Consider the following 22,727-nt stretch of genomic DNA (forward strand, 5'->3'; position numbering starts at 1 on the left):
TTGATCAGTATTTTAGTAGTGACAGCCGCACAGACAAACAGGTAGACACCACCTCAATATAGTATAGATAAATGAATATGATGGGTCATTTGTTTGATTAAACTTCAAATACCCAGAGAGCTTTATTGGTATTTTTTCATTCAATTCTGGTCCCAGTCATAGCCTCCTCTAACTCAAGGCCAAGGCGAACATTGTGGTAATGTCACATTCCCCGGCCTATTGCCATGGTAATAACAGCGGTGACAAACATGTAAACATAAACATTGAGCAATTGAGCATTGAGGATTTGTAACGCTAGCTACAGCGGTTTCAGTAGGCCCGGACTTGGGGGTTGCTACTTTTGTCTTGCCATTGAGGAGGCGATGCAAGGACCAGAAGAACCTTGCCCTTCAGATTCAAGGATTAATTTGCTTCTTTTTTGACGTTCATAGCCTGATAAATTTACCACTTAAGACTTCAATACTCACTCCTCAAATTGGTTGAATAATCCCACTACAGGATCCAAGTCATTGCGAAACATGCTCGACCTAACTGCCATCTGAAATCAAGATTTTCATTAGTTTTCACTATTAACATTTTTGTTGAAACATGTGTAACATATCGCCTAACTTTCCTCTGAAACTAAGATGAAGCTTGTCTACATAGTATCTCCACACAGGGGTAAGTAAACAAATCATAAAATCAAATACCCCCGTAGCAGCAAACCTGCAGACTAAGCAAAATTTCCAATTTGCCTGGTAGTCGGATTTATTCCCTATTTAAATAATATTAGGGGTTTTTTATGAGTATTCAGGTTTGCTGCTACAAGGAATGTATTTGTGTGTGTTTTTAGTGAAAAAAAAACAATAGCTTACAACAATTTACTTATTCTTCATAATAATAAAATAAGAATTTTAAAATTTGCATTTTTATGTTTTCTTGGTAATTGAGCGTAGGCTACAGCAACCACTACAATAACCAAATTATTTGTTTTTTAAGTTCTACAAAATGGTTTTGAAATAAATCGCAAAGTTTTATGTTTTGTAGGTCAAAAATGAAAAAAAAACTTTTACCCCCAGGTTTGAACCAATAGTGTATTTTTTAAGCGTTAGTGCTCTCATAGTTACCATCCTCATATATGGTAAGTTCGTTACAAACGGCTGAAGAGAGGATGTGTGTGCGATCTCTAGAAAATCTAAACACAGCTGTCTTGTTAATATTTTAAAATTTGAATTTAAATGATTAGATAGGGAGAGACAAATAATCAGTCCTGCAGGAGTGGAGCAATCTCATATTATAAATTACTGGAATGATGATTTCTTTGCAGTTTTCACTGGAGAATTGGTTTTTCTGCATAACACAAGCGAGGCATGGTATGGCTTCAATGACTTACTCATTTTCTGCATTGAATTTAGGCCTACAAAGGGAGATTTTTTAAACAAATAGGCATACATTTATTGTATTTATTTTTTATTCAGATTCTATTTGTAAACACTATAGTAAGTTAGTACATTGTAGAATAGGGTCTAACTAAATATAAAAGCTATACAAAAATATTGATAGAAATTTATGAGAAATTCAGCTCCAGGACAAAGGAAATAAAACTCTTTTTCATAATAACTTATCCGATATGTAAAGCCAATAGGTAAGAAACCTTGTACCATTGTCTTATTTTAGTTTTCATTTTTTTAGCTATAACTTAGTTGACTGACGTTTTCCAGCAATGTAACCACATTTTATGGAAATAAAAATTCTTGATTCTTGCCAAATTGTTATAAATTTGTTTGAAAATTAGTTATTTTATCACTTCTATTTTTGATTTAGGCCTATTTCTTTCTTGCTTCTAATTTTCATAGTTGTTAATTTTGCAAAAATAACTCCTTGAAGTTAAAATATATGCACTTTTGAATATATGTGATGTGGAAAGCGAAAAAGGACCTCTTGTCGGGAATTTTTGATTTTGAGTTATATTATAAATATTTGAATTCCTTATTAAATTCTGAATCGCTTGGTACCATACATTTACGATTATTTTTAAAAGTCATAGGACTTTGAAATTTTGTTATGAAAAAGGGTCATTTTGAGTAAAACTATTTTGAAAATTTCAAATATGCATAGAAAAGTTTTATTTGTATTTAAAAAAGATTTTGGTATCAAAAGAAAGCTTATACTGTCCTCTTTGGAGGCAAAACCAATTTTTGTCTTAACTCACAGTAGTTTTAATTTAAATAATTGTTTTATCTAAGCATGTCGTAAAAATCACATTTCAGAAAAGGGATCTCTTGTCGGCCCAATGTTATTTGTCCATAAGATAAAAAAAGGTACCTCTTGTCGGGACTGCAAAATTTGTGAGATATTTTGTTCTCCGTAAACTGAACTTTGTTGTAGTTCTCTAAATTTCCAATAGAATCCAGGACAATTCATTTTTTGGACTAAACTCTGTTTATAAAGTGAATATTAGATATGGGACCTCTTGTCGTTGTGGCGAAATAACGTTGAGGTACAAGAGGTGCCTTTTCTCAGACTGTGCAGAGGCTAACAAAATAATTTATTTTGACCTTTTAAAACATCTTCAATTTGATATTTTAACCGATACTGTTCTGTTCTATGTTAAATGAGGTATAACAATCGATAAAAACCCAAATTTTGATATTTTCAACCTTAATTAGGCCCTACTTATATCGGCCGTACTGAAAATTTTGCATCACCGAAAACAGGTCCCATTTCGCTCTCCTCACCACATATAATGTTCTAATCCTAAAAAGTTGTTACAATATTCTTATAATGTAATGACACAATTATGTAATTAATAATGTAATATAATATTGATTCATAATTTAATTCCCAACAGTAATATTCAAATATGACTTCACACTAAAAACAAAAATTAATCTGCGTAGTAAGAGCTCATTGACATTGCAGTAGTTTGGAATAAAAACAGAGTCAGCACAAAAACACAATTATTATCAGTCAATTAAGAAGGAAAACAACCTCATGCAATGTTGCAATGACTCAACTTATTACAAAATGAAGGTTCTCTTCCATGACCCTGAATCCACGAGGCAAGTGCCTAGATAGCACATTTACACGCAATCTTACATTGTCTTATAAATCCTGATTAGCAAATCTAATACTCTATTGACACTGAACAAGTTCAACTTCAAATTGTAATCAAAGTTGTGTCACAGGTGTTTAAAAAGTAAAGTCTCCTTTCTAGTGCAAATGGAATAAGCTGTTTCAAAAGCGATTTTGAAAAACAAGGGAAATAAACAAAATGTAAAATAAGCTATATCAGACTGAAACGTACTTTCTCCCATTAGCTTGTCAACCAACCTTATAAGCCTAATGGGTAAGAGGTGGGATTAACTATTTTATGAGTAACATTTTTGAATTGTAATTACAAAGAAATTATTGGTGGTATCATTTTGTTTAGGGTCTAGAAATAACCAAAACATAAAAAAATTAAATCCTAATCAAAATTGTTCAAGTCATTTTTTGTCTGATTGTGTAGTCTATAGCTATGTACAAACCCAGACAAACATACATACATAACTTTTTTTTACCTTGTCAAGGGGGGGGGGTTAATGGGGGTACTGTATTCCACACCAGGAGGGGGTCTGGGGGTTCTCCCCCGTAAAATTTGCTATTTTAAAAGCCATTCTAGCATCTTTAACTGTTTCCAAAAACATTAATTACATTTTTATGACAAAATGTATGTTTTATATTTTATAATTCCAAGGTCCAATGGAGGGTTTAGCCCTTATAGCACCCCCTTGGAAGTAATATTATCTAAACAATGTGATGGCTTTGATTGCATTTTCCTCCCATAGAAGGAAGGGATACTTTGGCAAATTACATTCCAAGTATGAGTTTCTGTGATCAATTTGAAAACTTAATTTAATTAATTTAAAAGTTAATTCCATGAATTTTTCTTATTAAGAAAACCTTTTTCAAGTAATCTATTATCCGACAGTAGGAAATGTTTAAAACCATTCCCTCAAAAAACTAAATAAGCCGTAGGTTACACTCCTTGTAAGTGTATTATTTTATAATTGCAATTTAACAAAAAATTGTACTCAAATATTAGAACTGAGACACTACAGATTTTTTTGTAATATTTATTGGTAATGTTGGAATAAATGGTATTTTACACTTTGATCATCTTTCATATAAGTTTATGAAATGAAATTTGGTTTATAAATATTAAAGTCCCCCCACATAGTTACAGATCCGAATCTTGATTCTACAGATGGTTTACAGATGAATTCGACTAGACATCAATGGGTCACCAAACTTGTTTATAAAGATGAGGTCATTAAACCTCAGATGTCAGCATTATCAAATAACAGGTGTGGCTAACATAACTGTTTCTAACCTAATCTAATCTTGACATGACATGAACCAGGCAGTGAAAAACTATGTTTGTTCTTCAATCATGTCTCTTGGTTAATCTTTTAAATCATAGCCTATTACTTTAGTTTATCTTTCAGGTAATGGCCAACTTTGGAAAGCCTTAATCAAAAATTTAGGGATTTAAACCTTTAATTAACTGAACCAATTCAAAACTATATTCTCAAATATCCCACTGAATCAAAAGACAGTGCATTATATCAAGACCTCTTTTTTATGCACACATGGGCGCAAGAGGTTTTAGGTTTTTTGGGGGGCACAGGTAAGAGAAAAATTCTCTAACAGAAGGAGGGAGGGGGTACAATTACCTCCTTGAAACATAGAATGTCACATGCAAAACACAGACCTGCCTCATAATTGAAAGGGAAATATTCAAGTTCACTAAATGCCAATTTCTTCAGCACATACGCTAACTATAATGAAATATTTTCAACTCAAATAAATAAATCTTCGAAAGAGCATTCAATAGACATTTGTTGTTGTAACAAATTGTTTCACCAAGTGCGGTGTCAATTTTGGTTTAGCCTTTAGCTTGAGAGACTTAGGGTACACAAGAAAGGAAAAGGATAGAAACTTTTCCCACATAGCACAGAATATTTATTTGATATCAAATAAACGTTCAATATATCAAACTATGTCAAATCAAAAATTTGATATTTATTTGATATTCATTTAATGTTCAAAATGTCAAAGTCAAACAATGTCAAACTTTGAATATTTATTGTATCTTCATAATATCAAAGTCAAATAACATCAAATTTAGAATATTAAATGAATATTCTAAATGTTAAAAATTTGATTTTCTCTTTGAAAATTTCCAAATTAAAGTTTTGAATTTTTTTAGATTTAACTTTTAAATTTTTTTAGAGTAAAGAATTAGTCCCCAGCCTACAGTTTGTAACATGGAGGTCGGAGGTCAATTATCTCAAAATAATTAATAATAGGAAGGAACACTGAACACTGTAATTTTTAATTAATTGATGATGGATTTTGACTTTTCGCGGGGGGGTGGGGAGTTGTTGCAACATCTGATATTTTTCTGAATGTAGGCTTACTACACATTTCAAGAAGAGTGAATAGGAAACACAGCTTTTTTAAAAGTTTTGTTTATTAATAAAAAAGTAAAACTTAAAGATTGGCCTTATCATTTTATTTTTACTAGTGAATTAAACCAAAAGTAAATTTAATTTTTTTAAAGTGTAATATAACTCTAAAAATATGTTAAGTATATGGTTTGAGCTTGACTTGGGCCATTCGTATGAAAGGCACCAACTTAATTCTAACCTAACTCAGCAACTCAGCTCAGCAAACAAAACAAAACATTACAACACAAATTACAAAATCCGTCGCGCGACCAGTGGTGGCCAGTTTACTCACTGTGTTGATTTATTTATTAACCAACAAATTGCCCATTTTGAGGGAAAGTACACGATTTATTTTAAATTTACCTATGACAACTAACTTGTTGAGTAGGCTACACAAGTAGTGAAAATAAACCATGGAAGCAACAAGAGCATCAAGAACAAGACATAACCTCAAATCAGTTGAATTAAGTGTTTTGATCTTTTGTTTAGTGTGTGTCACTGTTAGGAGTTGTTATTTTTGTGACTGGGTATTGGCATAACCTACACCGAACATCTTTTCACGTTTTGATCCTTTGGAGCATGTAAGTATAAAAGTCACTATACCTAGTAACATTTTTAAGTAGACGTATTTTAGGCCTTGGCCTTACCAAGCCCTAAGTTACTGTATAAATTAAATTGGCCAACTTATCATTCCTAATGCCTTAAGTATAAATAAATAAATCTGAAACCTCTAAATAGACAATCAGTTTTAGAGGAAGTATTTTTATGCATACAAATTAGGCCTAGGCATAAGCTACTAAGTTAGGCGACTTGCTTAGTTCTTACTGAACCAGTAGTTTATTTAGCTTAGGGCAACTTCCGGATGAAAATAGTGTTCAATATATAGGCTAGTAAGTAGGACTAACTTACTGGTTTAAGTTACAAGGCAAATGGAATACCATTTGTTAATTTTGAAATATTACTAAGTTATGGGGGTTATATTTTACGTCAGTCACTAACTTAAGTTTAGGTAAATTCACCATCAAGAATAAGTTAACTTAATTTAGGCTAGTCTAGGCCTAACTTATTCTACCTCAACCAGGTTACAATTACCGGTATTATAAAAGAAATAGCCTAGCCTATTTGAAATCCATTTTCATTTTAAACTGAATTGGGGTACACTTCCGTATCTGTTGTCAAAAACAACTGAATGAATATATAACGATCGATATTTTCATTCGGTTGTTTTTGACAACAGTTAAGGAAAGTCTACCCCTGTATTGTCTCTTAGTCTTTTGTATTTTAGTTGTTGTCTGCTTCCTTTACCAACCAAAGATTAGGCCTAACTAATCTTAATAGACATTTAGGCCAGAGAAAGGTATGCATGAATTTAACTAAAAGTAGTTTTCTCTCCATTGTTTCAGTTGATAACTCTGCAGCTTTGGTGGAAGTTATTATTTGGTAGCAGTGAATAATTGACCTACCAATTCTCCCGAGTGACAAAGTGGCTGTCTAGCAGCCTGTAGGCTGGGAAGGAGGAATAAATTTTTCTTTTGCAATCTGCATCTGAGGCCAGCTATCTTGCGTAAGTTTTTTTTTGTTTATTTACAATCAGACATTAATAATAGGTAGACTTACATATATTTCAATTAGGTTTTCTCAAAGTATTTCTTTTTTGCCATAACGGGTACAGTTCCGCAGAGAACCTGCGATATATTATCGGATGAATAACATTATATATCAATAATTATCCGATTCAATACATCGTTCCCTATGTTTTTTCACTATGTAAACATCAAATTGAGTTATGATTTGCAGATTTGGTGATCTGGTTTTGCAATATTAATATCGAATCGGATATATATACCGTCCGATAATATATTGCAGGTTCTCTTGGGAACTGTAGGTAAGTTAGGCCCTACCGCCAAAACACAACCTAATTCATGATAGGTAAACCTATTGGGTATTAACGTAGCCTAAGGTTCATCACACAGTTAAGAGAGTTTCTCTTTTTTGTGACCCACTTATATAGGAAGTCTCTGATTTAACTTACACTAAATAAATATTCCGGCAGTGCTAACTTATGTAAAAGAAAACTGTATTAGTTGAATTTTTTTTAAACGCACACATAGGCCTATACACACACCAATCTACATCCGACCGTTGCACTCATTTCAGTCAGTGCTCACCCCAATATTTGTCCGTTTAAGTGACTGAGGATTACTTTTACCACTACCTAGGTAAAAAATTTCAATTTTCAGATTTAGATTTAGCTTTAACAAGGCTACTCAAAAGAAGCAAAGACCATCAAAATATAAAACTGATTTCACTAACAATTTAATATGTGTACCTAGTTGTAGGCTATCCTGGGTGCTGATCAGGAAAATGAAAGTATACAAATTCTAGTGCTAATACTAATCTCTTATTATACAGAGGCAGTACCGGTACGCAAGAACACTAGGATCATGGTGTAGTGGAAAATATGTTGTTGCTACTATAATCAAGAATTGGCTTCGCCCAGCAAAGTTTAGGATTGATGCAAGGTAAATTTATTGTGTTATTTATAATTTAGGTTAAAGAAAAGATTGCTTATCTAATTACCTAATATAGAACTTAAATTTTATTATAATTAACAGAGTAGGCCTACATCTAACTACTGTGATGTTTTCTTTTACAATTGTGAATTTTCAGTGACAGGCTATGCAAATGAGCAAAACTTAACCCTCCGAGTGTTATTTGTCGAAATTTCGACACATAACTCACTTTGTGTAGTGTTTTGTGTCGAAATTTCGACTCACAAACACTGTTTACGGCGAAGGCTCTATGACTGACAAAATCGGATTGAACTGGATCGAGTTAGGTATCGTTTTATTTGGTAGATTCTAAGCTTTCTCCCGAGGTCTGTCTCTAAGCGCTTTTTTTCTCGAGCCGATCATAATTGTAGCAGACAGCTGACGTGCGTATTTGTAAACAGCTTGGTTAACCTCGCACCGATGACTGATGTGTTTTATTACGTTTATCATTGTTTTAGTGTTAAAAATCAAAAGTAGTGATATACGTGGTGCATTATAATAAGATTTAAGTGATTTTGAAGGGCTGGTTGATGATCCTGAAGAAGTAGGTAGTGATATTGATGTAAATTATCAGCCAGATTCCTAGCTATGGTAGGGCTATGCATTCTTAGCTAAACGCTATGTAGGCCTACTGAAATCTGTTTTTTGCCCATAACCTATTTATTTGCAAATCTACTTCCCTATATTATTATATATTTGTAATCCTCATAAAATTTAGAACAAAGCGGCTATTTTCAAATATTTATAGGCCTATAATTTATACAATTTCATTGAGCGCAAATTTATTTTTTTTTTACCTAAAAATTTTTTTTGAAACAAATGTTCCTTATGTTTTATGTATAATATTGAAGCCCATGATTTTCCAAACAAAATGGTATACAGAACAGTATAATTAACATTGTTTTTAAGTTTCTCAGATCCGTTTTAATAAAACCTTGCAAATGCGCAAAAAATAGGCAAACATTAAGGCCAAAACTAGGGACACTCGGAGGGTTAATTTGCGGTTGTATCCATCTCTTTTTTCTTTATTGGTAAGAACTCAATGCCTTATCGATAAATTTAATTATAAGGTACAGTTATAGTAAAAAAATAGGTCTTTAAAGTGTCTAACCAAGGGGTCTCCAACCTACAGCCTGCGGGCTACATCCGGCCCTCGTGCAGTTTTATTCCAGCCAGCAGAAAGCCAGCATACGTTTTTGAAAATTATTATTTTTTATAGCAAACACCAATGATATTCTCCCACGATTGCGTATACACGTGTGGTCATGTGGTCTCAGCTATACCGTGATCATCTCCCGTGATCTCGCCAAGACTCATGAGCATATTATACTGCAGTCTCGACGGTGCCGTGATTGTCTTTTGCAATCCCAGCAACACCCGTCATTGTTGACCGTGATTTCCTTGAGGTGTAAAAAGAGAACGTTGTCAATGAATGCAGGCTCAGCCATGGGATATTTATTTACCTCGCGGCTCATACCATAATTAAGAGCAATTAACTGTCTTTTCCCCATTCAACAAAATTTGTGTACAATTCCCTGTCTCCAAGTTGACAGGCTAACGTATTTAAATAGGAACATATTAAATGTCTCTCACTTGCTAAATTTTTCTCAATAGGCCTAGGGGAATATTAGCAGTAGTCAAGTAGCGGCAGATTAATTTAAATATATATATTTTAAATTGATCCTAATTGGCAGAACTACAAATTGAAATCTTAAACTAGCTGACATTTTAAGTGTCAAATTATATAGCCTATTCTCACTAAAAATCATTGCACTTTTTGTCAAAGATTTAGCTTAGAATGCGATTACTTCTTAACTGCACATCTTTCGTTAGAATTAGAGGCATTTATAATTTTATTTTATGAACAGAACTATATTTTAGATTATTAAAAAATGGAAACTGATGTAGTTTACTTGTTTATGGATAGATTTTGATAAAATTTGGCAAACTTATTTACTTTATCCTATACTATTGACGTATGCTCAAAAAAACTTTTTACCTTCTCCATAGCAGCAAACCTAAGCTCTTGTTAAATCTAATCTTCATTCGATTTTTATCTTGTATATTTTTTATATTATCAGCAAGTTAGGTTAGCTTATGACAGTTTAATTTTATAATAGAATGCTCTCATTTCGTCCGTAGTACACCTTAATTCCATTTTTTTATTATCAGTAAGTTTGGTTAATTATGTTAGGTTATGACAGTTTAATTTTATAATAGAATGCTCTCATTTCGTCGGTATCACAATAAGCCTCTAACAGCATCTGTGACAAACAACAACTACAATCGCATCGATAGTAGATGATGTTGTGATTCGATAGAGTAACGAACAGTTAACATAAGTCGCTAAATCGGTGGCGTTTTTAGACGAAAAAGTGCTCACCGAGGAAAAAAAGGTTGGAGACCCCTTGTCTAACATATTATATTTTATCTATAGCTGTCTTAGAAAATAACTCTGTTGAACCTCTTTTACAGGAACAAGAGAAAAATCAAGAAAGCCATTTGGGAGATGAAGAAGACCAGAATTAATTTTTTTTGTAAATTGTACATATCTTTTTATATTTGTATTTAAATAATTTTTAATTAAACTTATTTGATCATACATACAACATTTTTTCTATAAAATGTTTTCCTTGAATGCAATTTTGTTTTAAACCAATATGTTTTGTGATATTTTTATTAATTGGATTATTGGAAATTTACTCCTCTTGTCAAAATAGCATATTTTTAAATACACTTTGAATCCAACCAAATTAACATTTAAGGATATTTTTGATAATAGAGATGAAAGAATGGTCAATTTAAAATGCTTTGTCAAATAAGAAAAATATATATATATATATATATAACTTATATCTATATTTACATTTTTGGGTAACCCAAGAACTCTAACAAACTACCTATAACTTCAGAATAATAAGTGAAATCAAGGTAAGAACAGTGGTCTGAACTGCTATTGTTTTAATCACCATAAAATTTGAAATGTGAAAAAATGCAACCTCATTCTTATAAACATATTTTACCAATAAATTTATAAGACACTTATTTTATATTCAATTTAATATTTATTTAATGTCAAATTAAGCGAGGTTGAACCTAAATTGACCATTTATTTGATATCAAATGAATGTTCGCGAATATCAATTTAATATTCGAATGTCAAAAATGTTATATCAATATTTATCACTATCATATTTAAAATGTGAATGTAAATTCAATCATATTCTCTTTATCATATTTTACCAATAAATTTATGAATGTCAAATTTTACATTTATTAGATATTCAAATTGAATATTCATTTGACGTAAAATTGAGTGACGTTTGAACCTAAATTGAACGTTTATTTGATATCAAATGAATGTTCGCGAATATCAATTTGATATTCAAATATCAAAAATTTGATAGCTATTTGATATCAAATAAATATTCGGTGCTATGTGGGTTTCTAGTTAGATGCAATACATGTTCAAACTGGAATTATTTGACTGCCTGAGCAGTCGCTTGTGCACAATCCCATGTAAAATTGCTGACAGTTTCCTTTCCGGTCTATGCAGCCCAAACTTTAATCTTGTGCCAACTACTATGTATTATTTGTCTCTCCAGTAAGTTGAAGTTTCTTTTAGTGGGTGAAGTTAAAAATAGAGTTTTGAAAATTCAAACAAGCTTTGAAGCAAAGTAGATGGATACAATTCCGCAAATTTGAGCTAAAAAAACAACTGAGCCAATATTGGCAGCCGTTCAAAGATTCAAAATTGCAAATTCAAGTAATCTTTGAACGGCTGTTATTTTTTACTTATTTATACATACATTTAAGATTTTCTTCTGACTACGGTACTAGCAGGCCATCCCCATGAGGAGGTAGCACATCGCTGAATAATCTGTTGAAATTATTTTAACGCTCTGTAACTATGTTTCAAGTTTTGTAGCTCTATCTGTATTACTTTTTGAAATATTTAACTGTTTTGGAACCTTTTACCCCCATGTTAAATAATGAATTTAAAATTCAAATTTAAGTACCAGTAATCAACCGATTGATAATGAATAATGTGTTGAAATTATTTTAAGGTGACACAGTACTCCCTATCCCGCCCATGTTAAAATGACAGTTTTTAGGTACACATAACTTTTACAAATATTAACCTATCAACTTGAAATTTTTGTACTAAGTTTAATACATTATTACCAACAATAATATGAAGGAAAAAAGTTTTTGAGCAAAATTAAATTGTTAGTATGATTTTAAAAATTTTATAAAATATTTATTAATTTTTTACCATAAAATATTTTTTTATTTCAAAGGTTTTTGGTTGTCATGGAAACTGATTCATATTATTGTTCCTTATCATATGAGGGACACACACGCCAATTTTTATTGAAATTGGATTATAATTGTGGAAGAAAAGTGTACCTGACTAAAAACCACTTGGACTTTCGGAAAACGACAAAAGTACCGTACCCCCTGTCACGGGTAGTACAGTAGAGTCCCGCAAACTCGGCGTAATGTGGACTGTAAGGGTGCCGAGTTTGTGAAATGCCGGGTTATCGGGAACTAGGGTTAAAAACAAGAACAATACAATTTTTAATCTTATTAACTACTTCTTTTATAATATTAGTAGGATTACAAGTTAGTATTAAGTCATCAGATATAGTAAAACAAATCATTTGTACGAGCTGAGAATGATTTGACTTGAGCTGGCTTGAGTTCATGTTTAACTCAGACTCAAAAAATCACCAATTTTCTGAGCCAGGTGATGGCCGAGTTATCCAGACTGCCGGGTTATCGAGCGCCGAGTTTGCGGGACTCTACTGTAGTAGGACCCTTGGGCATGCTAAAGTAAGAGTGTATAAAAGTCGCTGTATAGCTTAAAATAAATTTTTCTTCCATAATATTTGGTATGTACGTGTTCAGGAAAGTGTGTTCTACAAAACTAAATAATAAAAAATTTTTTAAAAATTTAATATTTGACAGCGTACCCTCTGCGTCTTGATTAGTTGTAGGACCTTGGACATCCTAAATTAGTCTGCAATAGTTTATTAAAGTAGCTGAAAATAAAAAAAAAAATTTCTTCCTTAATTTTTATCATCTACGTGTTCAAAAAAGTCTGTTCTACAAAACTAAATAATTAAAAAAAAAAATTTTAAATTTTTATATTTGAGTACTGTGTTACCTTAACGCTCTGTAACTATGTGCAAAGTTTTGTAGCTCTATCTGTATTAGGCCTACTTTTTGAAATATTTAACTGTTTTGAGACCTTTTACCCCCATGTTAAATAATGAATTTTAAAATCAAATTTAAGTACCAGTAATCAACCGATTGATTAACAATAGGGGCAAAGCCGAGACAATTAGTTTAGTGCAAGATACACACTAATACTACACCCTGATTGCAAAACTCATTTCAAAACAGCATCTGCAGCAAAATTTAACACAAAGATTACAACAATCATAAACAAATAAACCCGATTCATTGAAATGTCTAATCTACCCTCCAAAAATTATATAATCGACACGAGACTGATTTGATAGCCAACACATGTCACCCTTGACCCAGACGCAACTGATAAATTTTAAGTCGTAATTGTGGGAGAAAATGGTTGATAACACTCGTAAGGTTCCCATCAATTGCGCACACAATTACATGGTCGCTGCGTAAATCAAGTTGCATAATTTGCAAAATAGAAATATCACCTTTAACAAGTTCAGTTGTTATTGAACTTGTCCTACTGACCTGAATATGCTGACGTAAACTACTTGTACTGAACAATACAGTTCAAAACTCAGAAGTTAAAATAACCACGTGTAAGCAATAAATTTCAAGATTGTCTGTTGGTTTCAAGGAGTGTTGGCTGGCGATAGACCACTTGATTTTGATTTATAGTTAGTGCTTGTAAAACCTTGTTAAAGGTTTTTAGGACAAGAAGTGATTTTAGACTTTTAAAAAGAGAGTTCTTGTATGAAGTAGATTAGTCCCTTTAATTTTATCTATCTTAGTCAATATTTCATGATTTCTTAAAGTTTTGCAAAGAGTAATTAATTATTACAAACACTTGCAGCCAAAAAGTGTTTTATGACTTATTAAACAGCCTACATAATTTTAGAATCACCAAAAATTCTATAAAGTAGGCCTAAATTTCTAAGTATACTGAGTCAATTAAATATTGATTAACTAAAGAGTTACACGAGAAATACTTTAATTTTCCAAAACTGACAATACATATTTAACGAAGCTAATATTAATAAAAGTATTCTGTTAACACGTTGGGTGCTGATGACGGGAATTCCCGCAATTGCTTAACATTGAAATAAATGCAACTTTTATGTTCAAACATGTCGACCGCACGAATAGTGTTAACTTTCAGTGTCCATACATGACTGGTTAAACTACAAAACTGGATCATGTGAAGTAGTTTTAGGTTGATGACACATTCATGTACACTTGTTGTATGTATTGAATAAAGATTGATTGATTGATTGATTGATTGATTGGATTCGTTGTGACTGCCACATCATCAGGTTCATATTCTTCTACGATTCGTAATGCACTTAAAATTCAAAGACACATTGACAGGACACAAGAAAAAAAACTTTATGCTTAGTCTACTACATTAACTAAAACAACATGGTGGTGTGTGCGTGCAAATTACGTATATTCTTTTTAAGTGTATGACGAATTGTAGAAGAGGATGAACCTGATGATGAAGCATTCGCCACGAAACATGTAGTTTTTACCGGACACCCAATATTATTAAGTAACAGAATACTTTTATTAGTACCTAAAAATAGGCCTAATCAATATCCTCAAGTAGACAATGAATTCTGAAAGCTAATATAAAAGTCTGGAGTAATTAATGAAAACTAGTTTTTCAAAACCTCAGCTACATGGGACAAAAAATAAACAGTTATTCACAGTAAAAAACATTAATTTATTTATCTTTGGTTTACAGTTAAAAAGACCTGAAGTAGCTAACAGCTAGCTGTAAAAGTTCTTAACATACACTACAACTCTATAAATATCTGAAAAATAAAACTACAAGAACTTAAATATAACACAGCTAGTTAACGAGGTAAGGTACATTACTAGATCACAATACGTTTGACATGAGTAGGCCTACACTAGTACAAACAATACAATTATCATGTTCGTTAACTAAAACTAACGTACACCAATCCAACATATTATAAAATTAGTAGACAAAATAAGTTAACACAATCAAAACTGGAATAGCCTAATCAGGACATGGTGTCAATAATAAGAAAGACAAAAAAAGTGTTTCAATAATATTCCGGTGGAGTCATAATAACTTTGAAAATACAGTTTTGTTCAGGTTACAATTACGAGTGTCAGTGGAAAACTGATTAAGGACAGAAAATAAATTAAAATGTATGACCAACCTTTCCTTGGCAAAGTTCCCTATTACCTAAAAAAAGTTTCCTATTACAAAGTTTCAAGTAAAGAGACAAATAAAATATACTAAATAATTTTTTGTTTCAAGATTTTTGCAGTTCATTGTTTGAACTTTGAACTCCTAGAAATTGTTGTTCAAAAAATTTACGTTAAAAATTAAAATGAGTTAAAATTTACTTTTGTACAGCTAAAATAAGTTATACATTGTTTACACACATTTGTTGAAATAAAAAGGTAGCCTACTGCTCTTTTACAATAGGCTAGTTTAACCTTTTTCAGTGTTGATTTTCAGAAACAAAAAAATACTCTTCACATCCACCATACTCATGGAATAGAAAAAATGACATAGGTATCTGCATTTATATATGGATATGAATACCCTATTTTAAATGGAATCTACTAAAACTTTCTATGAGACCTTATTTAAAAAATATATATCTTATCAGAGATTTAGCTATAGTAGGCCTACAGTAAAAATATGTTTTGACCCAAAAAAAATTAGCACAACCGGGGAATTTGGTACAGATGTTGGGTGTACCTTCCTTTTGAACATACTAAAAGTCCCCTAAAATTGAAGCTGTGCTACGGCCGCCATATTGGAAAATGGCGGCATATTTCTGTATTTTTCGCTATAGTCACTTTATTATTAGAGATACAGGAAAAAGCTAAATATACAAAATGTAGGTAATCTAAAAATACACATTTTTTGTATTTACCATCTTTCTCTAAACCCAACGGTTTTTGAGTTATTTGTTATTAAGTATATTTAGTTTTTTCTATTTATCAAAAATAGGCGAAACACATGGAAATGACCGTTACTTTCAAGGATTATGATAATTTATCCTATTTAGTTAAATAGTGTGATACTATAAAATCGAAAAATTTAAGCTTATTTTATGAGTAAAACAACTCCGCCACAGCAAACCTGCAGACTCAGCAAATTTCCATTTGATTGGATGTTTTATTAAAAAATGTATATAAATAAAATTAGGTTCAAACAGGTACCTAGGTTTGCTGCTACAGGTAGGTTATTATAGTGTTTTTTTTTAAATATCAATACCTTACTATAAAATAACTAATTTTCCAAGTTTGATCAAAATATATCTATAAACAAGCAAACTGCAACAGTTAACTAATTCATAAGAATAGCATGGGAGTTTTAAATTTACAATAAACAAATTTGAGTATACAAATTTTGGTTGTGTTTACTAAAAAGATGGCGATTATTCGTCACGATTAGAATATTAACCAAATGGGTTTTCAAAAGAACTGTCATCTACCATATTTTGTAAAGTACGCAATAGTCATATTAATATTTTATCTTATTTTTTATCCATTTAATAGTTAACATTTTAGTATTTTGATGGCACCACCACACTAACTAACTATACTTGACATCCCATTGTAAATTTGGAAGGGTGTTTTTCGTGTCTCGTTCATGTTGGTGACTAATTAAGCATGGTATAGTTAGTTTTATTTATCAAAAATCGGTGGCACCCATCGCAATCGACGGTTACTTTCAAGGTTTACGACAATTATTCATCCCACTTAGTTGATATCAGAGTGATAGTGGTAGTGCCATCAAAATATTAAAATGTTAATTTATTAAATGGGTAAAAATGAGTATAAAATATTAATATGACTATTGCGTAGTTTACAAAATATGGTTGATTTCCTCACTCCATACAATATTTCCGATACTTGGTATCGCCATATTTTTAGTAAACACAACCAAAATTTGAATATTTAAATTTGTAAATTGTAAATCTAAGCTACCATGCTATTATTATGAATTAGTTAACTGTTGCAGTTTGTTTGTTTATAGATTTATTATGATCAAACTTGGAAAATTAATTATTTTATACTAAGTTATTGATATTTTACTAAAAAAAAAACACACTATAATAACCTACCTGTAGCAGCAAACCTAGGTACCTGTTGAATCTGATTTTATTTAAATACAATTAATAAAACATCCAATCAAAAGGAAATTTGCTGAGTCTGCAGGTTTGCTTTGGCAGAGTTGTTTTACTCATAAAATAAGCTTAAATTTTAAGATTTTATAGTATCACACTATTTAACTAAATAGGATAAATTATCATAATCCTTGAAAGTAACGGTCAATTTCCATGTGTTTCGCCTATTTTTGATAAATAGAAAAAACTAAATATACTTAATAACAAATAACTCAAAAACCGTTGGGTTTAGAGAAAGATGGTAAATACAAAAAATGTGTATTTTTAGATGACCTACATTTTGTATATTTAGCTTTTTCCTGTATCTCTAATAATAAAGTGACTATAGCGAAAAATACAGAAATATGCCGCCATTTTCCAATATGGCGGCCGTAGCACAGCTTCAATTTTAGGGGACTTTTAGTATGTTCAAAAGGAAGGTACACCCAACATCTGTACCAAATTCCCTGGTTGTGCTAATTTTTTTTAGGTTTATGGAATTTTTCTCTTATTTTTACTGCACTACTAGGCCAACCTACCTTTTTTTGTAACAATGGTTTGTTTGAAAATAAAGTTAGGTACTAACTACAAGATATATCATCAGGATTCCTGTTACAATATACCCTAGGGTAAAAGTTTCAGCAAGATAGGATTAAGAAAAAGCTTTTTCATCACTTCCTGATAGTGAAGTTTCACATAAAATATTAACTGACATGAAAATTTCTTTAAAAAAATTGTCACAAACTAAATCTCTACATTATATGGATGAAGCATTGCAGCAGCATTTAAGTCTTGATTTAAATAAATACAAATCACATAAGGGTTTGACATGTTTTAAAAACAAAAGTTGCTTTCACAAATCTACATTGCAACCTTCTAAATGTGCAATTATTCATAAACTCTTAATACAAATTGCAGTAAAGATAATAATTTTAACTTAATGTTAACAATTTAGCAGTAATCCTATGCTCAAAACAAATTGTGCTCATTCCTACGGGCCTGGTATGGGAATACCAATTATAATCAAACAAATTGGTATATTGCATTGTATTTAATGGGCCCATAATTGCCTCAGGTGTAGGATGAGTGAAAATGTCTTAGCACATTAAAAGATGTTTGCCAACGTAATACAGATTTGCAAACAAAATTAATTTAGTTAATCAAAATTAGAAATAGTGTAAGATTTTAAAAGGCCAATTGAAAAGTTAAAGGCACTAGACGATGCACTACCTAAACATGTTTCTTATGACTGAGCCGATGGAGGGCGTTGAAGGGCCAGAACTCACGTGAACGATCTCGTGCAGGAAAGGTTGACAGTCGTCATAGTTCATATCAAATATAAGGCACATGTCGGGTTGACTGGGTACATCCGGCATGTACTGACACCGGTTCATCAACTCCGTAATAAACATTATCTTCTCCGTCAACAGTTCACCCATCTTCTCCCTGCCTAGTTGTTGTTCACATTTGTTGTTCAACTGTATAAGATCCAAATGCACATTCCACACTTCCCACGGAACACACTCCGACGGAAAAGGCCAAGTGGATCGCTTCTTTCTGAAGAACTTGAGTGAAATCTCGCCCGAACTTTTTCCGTCCGCACTTCGCAATTCCTCGGAAAACTCGGACACTTTGCGCTTGATGTTGCGGTCCAAGCTTGGAGACGAACATCTCACGTAGGTCAAGTCTATAAAGTCACAGTCAACGTCCGTATACCCCACAGTCCCTTCCAGGTATTTTCCACTCTCTTGGTATTGGAACTTTCCAAATGTCCGATAGAACAAGACCGTATGAAATATACTGGCGACGGCCTCCTCCACCTGATAACCCTCCAACGCCAGCTCCAATGTCTGCGACTGAGCGTTCATCTTCACTTCAGATATGCTGCACAAACATGCAAACAGCTATGAAACTGGTAATTCAAACAAAGCCCATATTTTGCAATGATAAAGAAACGTTTGGAAAATGCAAGCGGTTTTTATATTTACGGTACTGTGCATGTATAACACTTAGTTTTACACGAGTCATACCCTAAGTTATTTCCTATATCATTTATTTATGACAACTTTCATTCATTTTTACACTAAAAATCTGGCTAGATTATTATAGCCTACTCAAAATCCATGTTTAATCCCAAAATCATGTGATAAAGCCTATGGATTATCAAACATGTGAAAACTATGTGAATCTATTGTTCTCTCTTAGCTATCAACACTAAAAACTCTTATCTATTTAGGGCAGCCATTATTGAACACTTCAATTCACTCACAATCAATACAGGAAGTTAATTTTGCACAGTAGACCAGCTATAATGGTTATCTAAATAGCAAATTTATAAATAGATTATGTTTAGTCATATTGATGCTACTAGGCAATGTAAACAAGTTAATTTAACAAGGAAAATAATTATGAGGGTGTGAGGGCCTATAGGTTCAATCACATAAAACTGCTAAATTATAACATTTCATTAAAGCTTTATCTTCAAACAATAAGTTAACTTAAAGCATAGGCCTACTTATATTGCAAAATAGCAGTTTTTGAGTGCCATTTTGGGATGAATAGGCTAATCCGTTGCAAACCTTCAATGGAAATTTGTATCCACCACCTTTTAACAAATACAATAGGCTAACTTATTACTTGTAGTTGACCTAGTAAGTTTCAGTACGCCTACTTGTGTTGCCTTACACCTGTTTATTCTCGATCATGTCCGAAGTGCGAATATGCACCGAATATGGCATATTGTCGATAATCCGAATATGCCAGGACCATTTATTTAGAACCCAAGCTCAAGGACAGCTGGGCTTAATTTCGAACCATGAAAAAACTAAATAAAGAATACACTTTTCTCAGGATTCAACCAGTGACCTTTCAAAACAATGGCCGATTTTCAACAATAGTTAAGTCCACAGATGCTATTATCGCCGTATTCACAGATGAGATGATTGGGTTTTCTTAATAACTTAAATTATAATTTTACTAAAGTAAATGGATGGAAAAGTTAGAACTTTGTAATCTGAAGACTAATGCAGGATTGGCGACAGTGAAGGGGGAAAAAAAATGTGGAGAGCCGTATTTATGTGGTTAGCAGCCGTATTTTTCCACAAAACGATTCTGCTAGCAATAGATTTTTTAAGGCGTGCGCACTACTTATTGCCAGGTTCACACCAATTAAGTTTATTATCAGCAAGTTTGGTTAAGTTACATTAACAGTTTCATTATTTCCTAGTTAATAAAGCGGAGCCTACACTATAGGCCTACAGATTCTTAACTGGGCTATGGTAATATCAATTAAAACTAACTTAACTTAGGCCTATCGAAATAAAAATATGGATATTTTTTACTGTAAGTTATAACTTAGGCCTATCAATTATAAAATTTAACTGTCATAACTTAACCTTAGTAACCAGACTTGCAAATAGGCGTACACTAAGTTAATAAAAAAATGGAATGAAGGTTACCAATCAAATAAATATTTGCGATCGATACAGTAGACCCCCTCTTATCCAGACTCCTCGGGACCGAGGCCAGTCCAGATGAACGGTTTTTACCGTTAGGCCCAAACCAATGTCCCCAAAAACTTGTTAAAACGTAGGCTGCTGTTTAAATGCATAACATAAGTTTCTGCATAGGCCTACAGTATTTGACTTCAAGGAGAGCATTTTATTTGGAAACGTAATCACTAGTCTTAAATCTTTCCCACGAGAACAGTCGTTACAGTACCACCCACCTCATGTCTAGGCTATCTAGTCTGGTTAAACCAATGTGCTGATAAAAATTGTCCGGTTAAGAAAAGGGACGTAATTTCTGCCGAGTGTAGGCTAAGTTAACTTAAGTTACTTAGTCCGGTTAAACCGTTGTCCAGTTAAAAGGTGTAATTAAGAGGGAGTCTAGTGTAGCGTAACCGTAACCCAGTTAAGAAACTGTACCCCGACATAAAGGCTAGGCTAAAGTTGCTCCTAAGTTAGCCCAAGTTCCAGGCTTAGGCTAAATAAAAAATCACAAATGCCATAGGCCTAACTTAAAATACAGCTGAAATAACTTAAACGTTTTAATAACCAGGCCTAAGTTAGGCCTTATTATAAGGTACAGTAGCTACAAATGAATTAAACAGACTTTACTAGGGCCTAGGCCCTAGGCCTAATTGCGTATTAAAGCTAGCCTAACTTAGCCTAGCCTAGGACTAACTTAGTTAAACAGTCATAATTTAGTGACTTACCGTGAATTCACCTCTCATCATTTCAAAAGAATGAGATTTCGACATTATTGAATCAGATGTGAACTTATTTCTGTGAAGAATTTTCTTTTCTTCCGTCTACGAAATCATCACAGAACGCCACGAACAAAGTTAATTAGACCTAAAATTAATATGCGATTGACTCCTCTTTGTTATTTCATACCAAGATTCTTTTCGAGCACTATTTATTAATTAATATTGATTCCTTACACTTTATATACAGGATCAAATTAGTAAACAAAAGTTAATGAGATGAAATTGACAAAGCAATGAAAATGAAATGTTATAAACTCTTTCCCACTCCAGCTTTCCTTTACCAGGCTGAAGATAGCTGACGTTCCATCTGACGGCCTGTTTTTTTGCCCATTTGATTTATGACAGGCCGAGTGGTAACTGGATGGAATTCAAAATATAGTAGACCTCCATGTGGATACCTTTGGAAATGTAGTTTGCTATTTTATATTTTGATTAAAATAAACATTATTAATTTCATCGGTTAGACCACGTTGTATGTATGTATCTGTAAAACTGATGTACGTTTTCGTGTTAAATATGTACCGGTAAATTGTTTAGGACTACTTCACTTCTACATAATAATTCAGATATTATTATTTATATTAGAAACTTATGGGAGAAAGTATGTGTCACAATGCTGATACCGTTTATTATTTATATTAGAAATGATGAAATACATTTGGTATTCAAAAGAATCCAGGTCCCAGGTAGAGTAGGGAGTAGAAATTGCAATGCGCCCTAAGCCTAAGTGGAATGTAAAGATTCAAAACATCCAACTCGAGATGCATACCACTTAGGTGAACGCTGAACTCCCAAAACATATGAGTAAGAATTTACATGGAAAGGTGGATGGCTTTATTGAAATTCACCCAGAACTGAAAATTAGCTTGAACATAAATTATAAACGTACACCTCCCACTAACTAAAATATTATTTAGCATTCTTAATTTTGGTATTTTAAGTCGATACGGGTATTGTTTTTGGCTACCAGTAAATAAGTAAAAAAAAATGTATTACAATTATTATTGTATGTAAATTACATTATGATTATTATTACATTATGTGTGACATTATTATTATATGTAAAAGA

The 22,727-nt window shown here is 32.3% G+C and overlaps 1 protein-coding gene and 1 long non-coding RNA gene across 2 annotated transcripts in view; one reads left to right on the forward strand and one right to left on the reverse strand.

Moving 5' to 3' along the window:
* The window catches only part of LOC129002042 (THO complex subunit 1-like), a 51,920-nt gene extending 29,998 nt beyond the window's left edge, over nt 1-21,922 (reverse strand). Inside the window, exons 1-2 of the mRNA XM_054429554.1 lie at nt 21,605-21,922; nt 468-538 (exon numbers count right to left, since the gene is read on the reverse strand). Of these exons, the coding sequence (XP_054285529.1) occupies nt 468-538; nt 21,605-21,649 (116 nt within the window). The 5' untranslated portion in view covers nt 21,650-21,922. The remainder of the gene's footprint in view (nt 1-467; nt 539-21,604) is intronic.
* LOC129002043 (uncharacterized) lies at nt 5,662-10,578 on the forward strand. Its single transcript, XR_008491528.1, has 4 exons — nt 5,662-6,055; nt 6,878-7,038; nt 7,887-7,996; nt 10,502-10,578. It is a non-coding gene; the product is annotated as an uncharacterized LOC129002043 (long non-coding RNA).
* Nucleotides 21,923-22,727: the final 805 nt, after the last annotated feature.

Source organism: Macrosteles quadrilineatus, unplaced genomic scaffold, assembly GCF_028750875.1.
Source record: "Macrosteles quadrilineatus isolate MER2022 unplaced genomic scaffold, UCM_ALF_1.0 Scaffold_9__3_contigs__length_116548681, whole genome shotgun sequence".
Lineage (NCBI taxonomy): Eukaryota > Metazoa > Arthropoda > Insecta > Hemiptera > Cicadellidae > Macrosteles > Macrosteles quadrilineatus.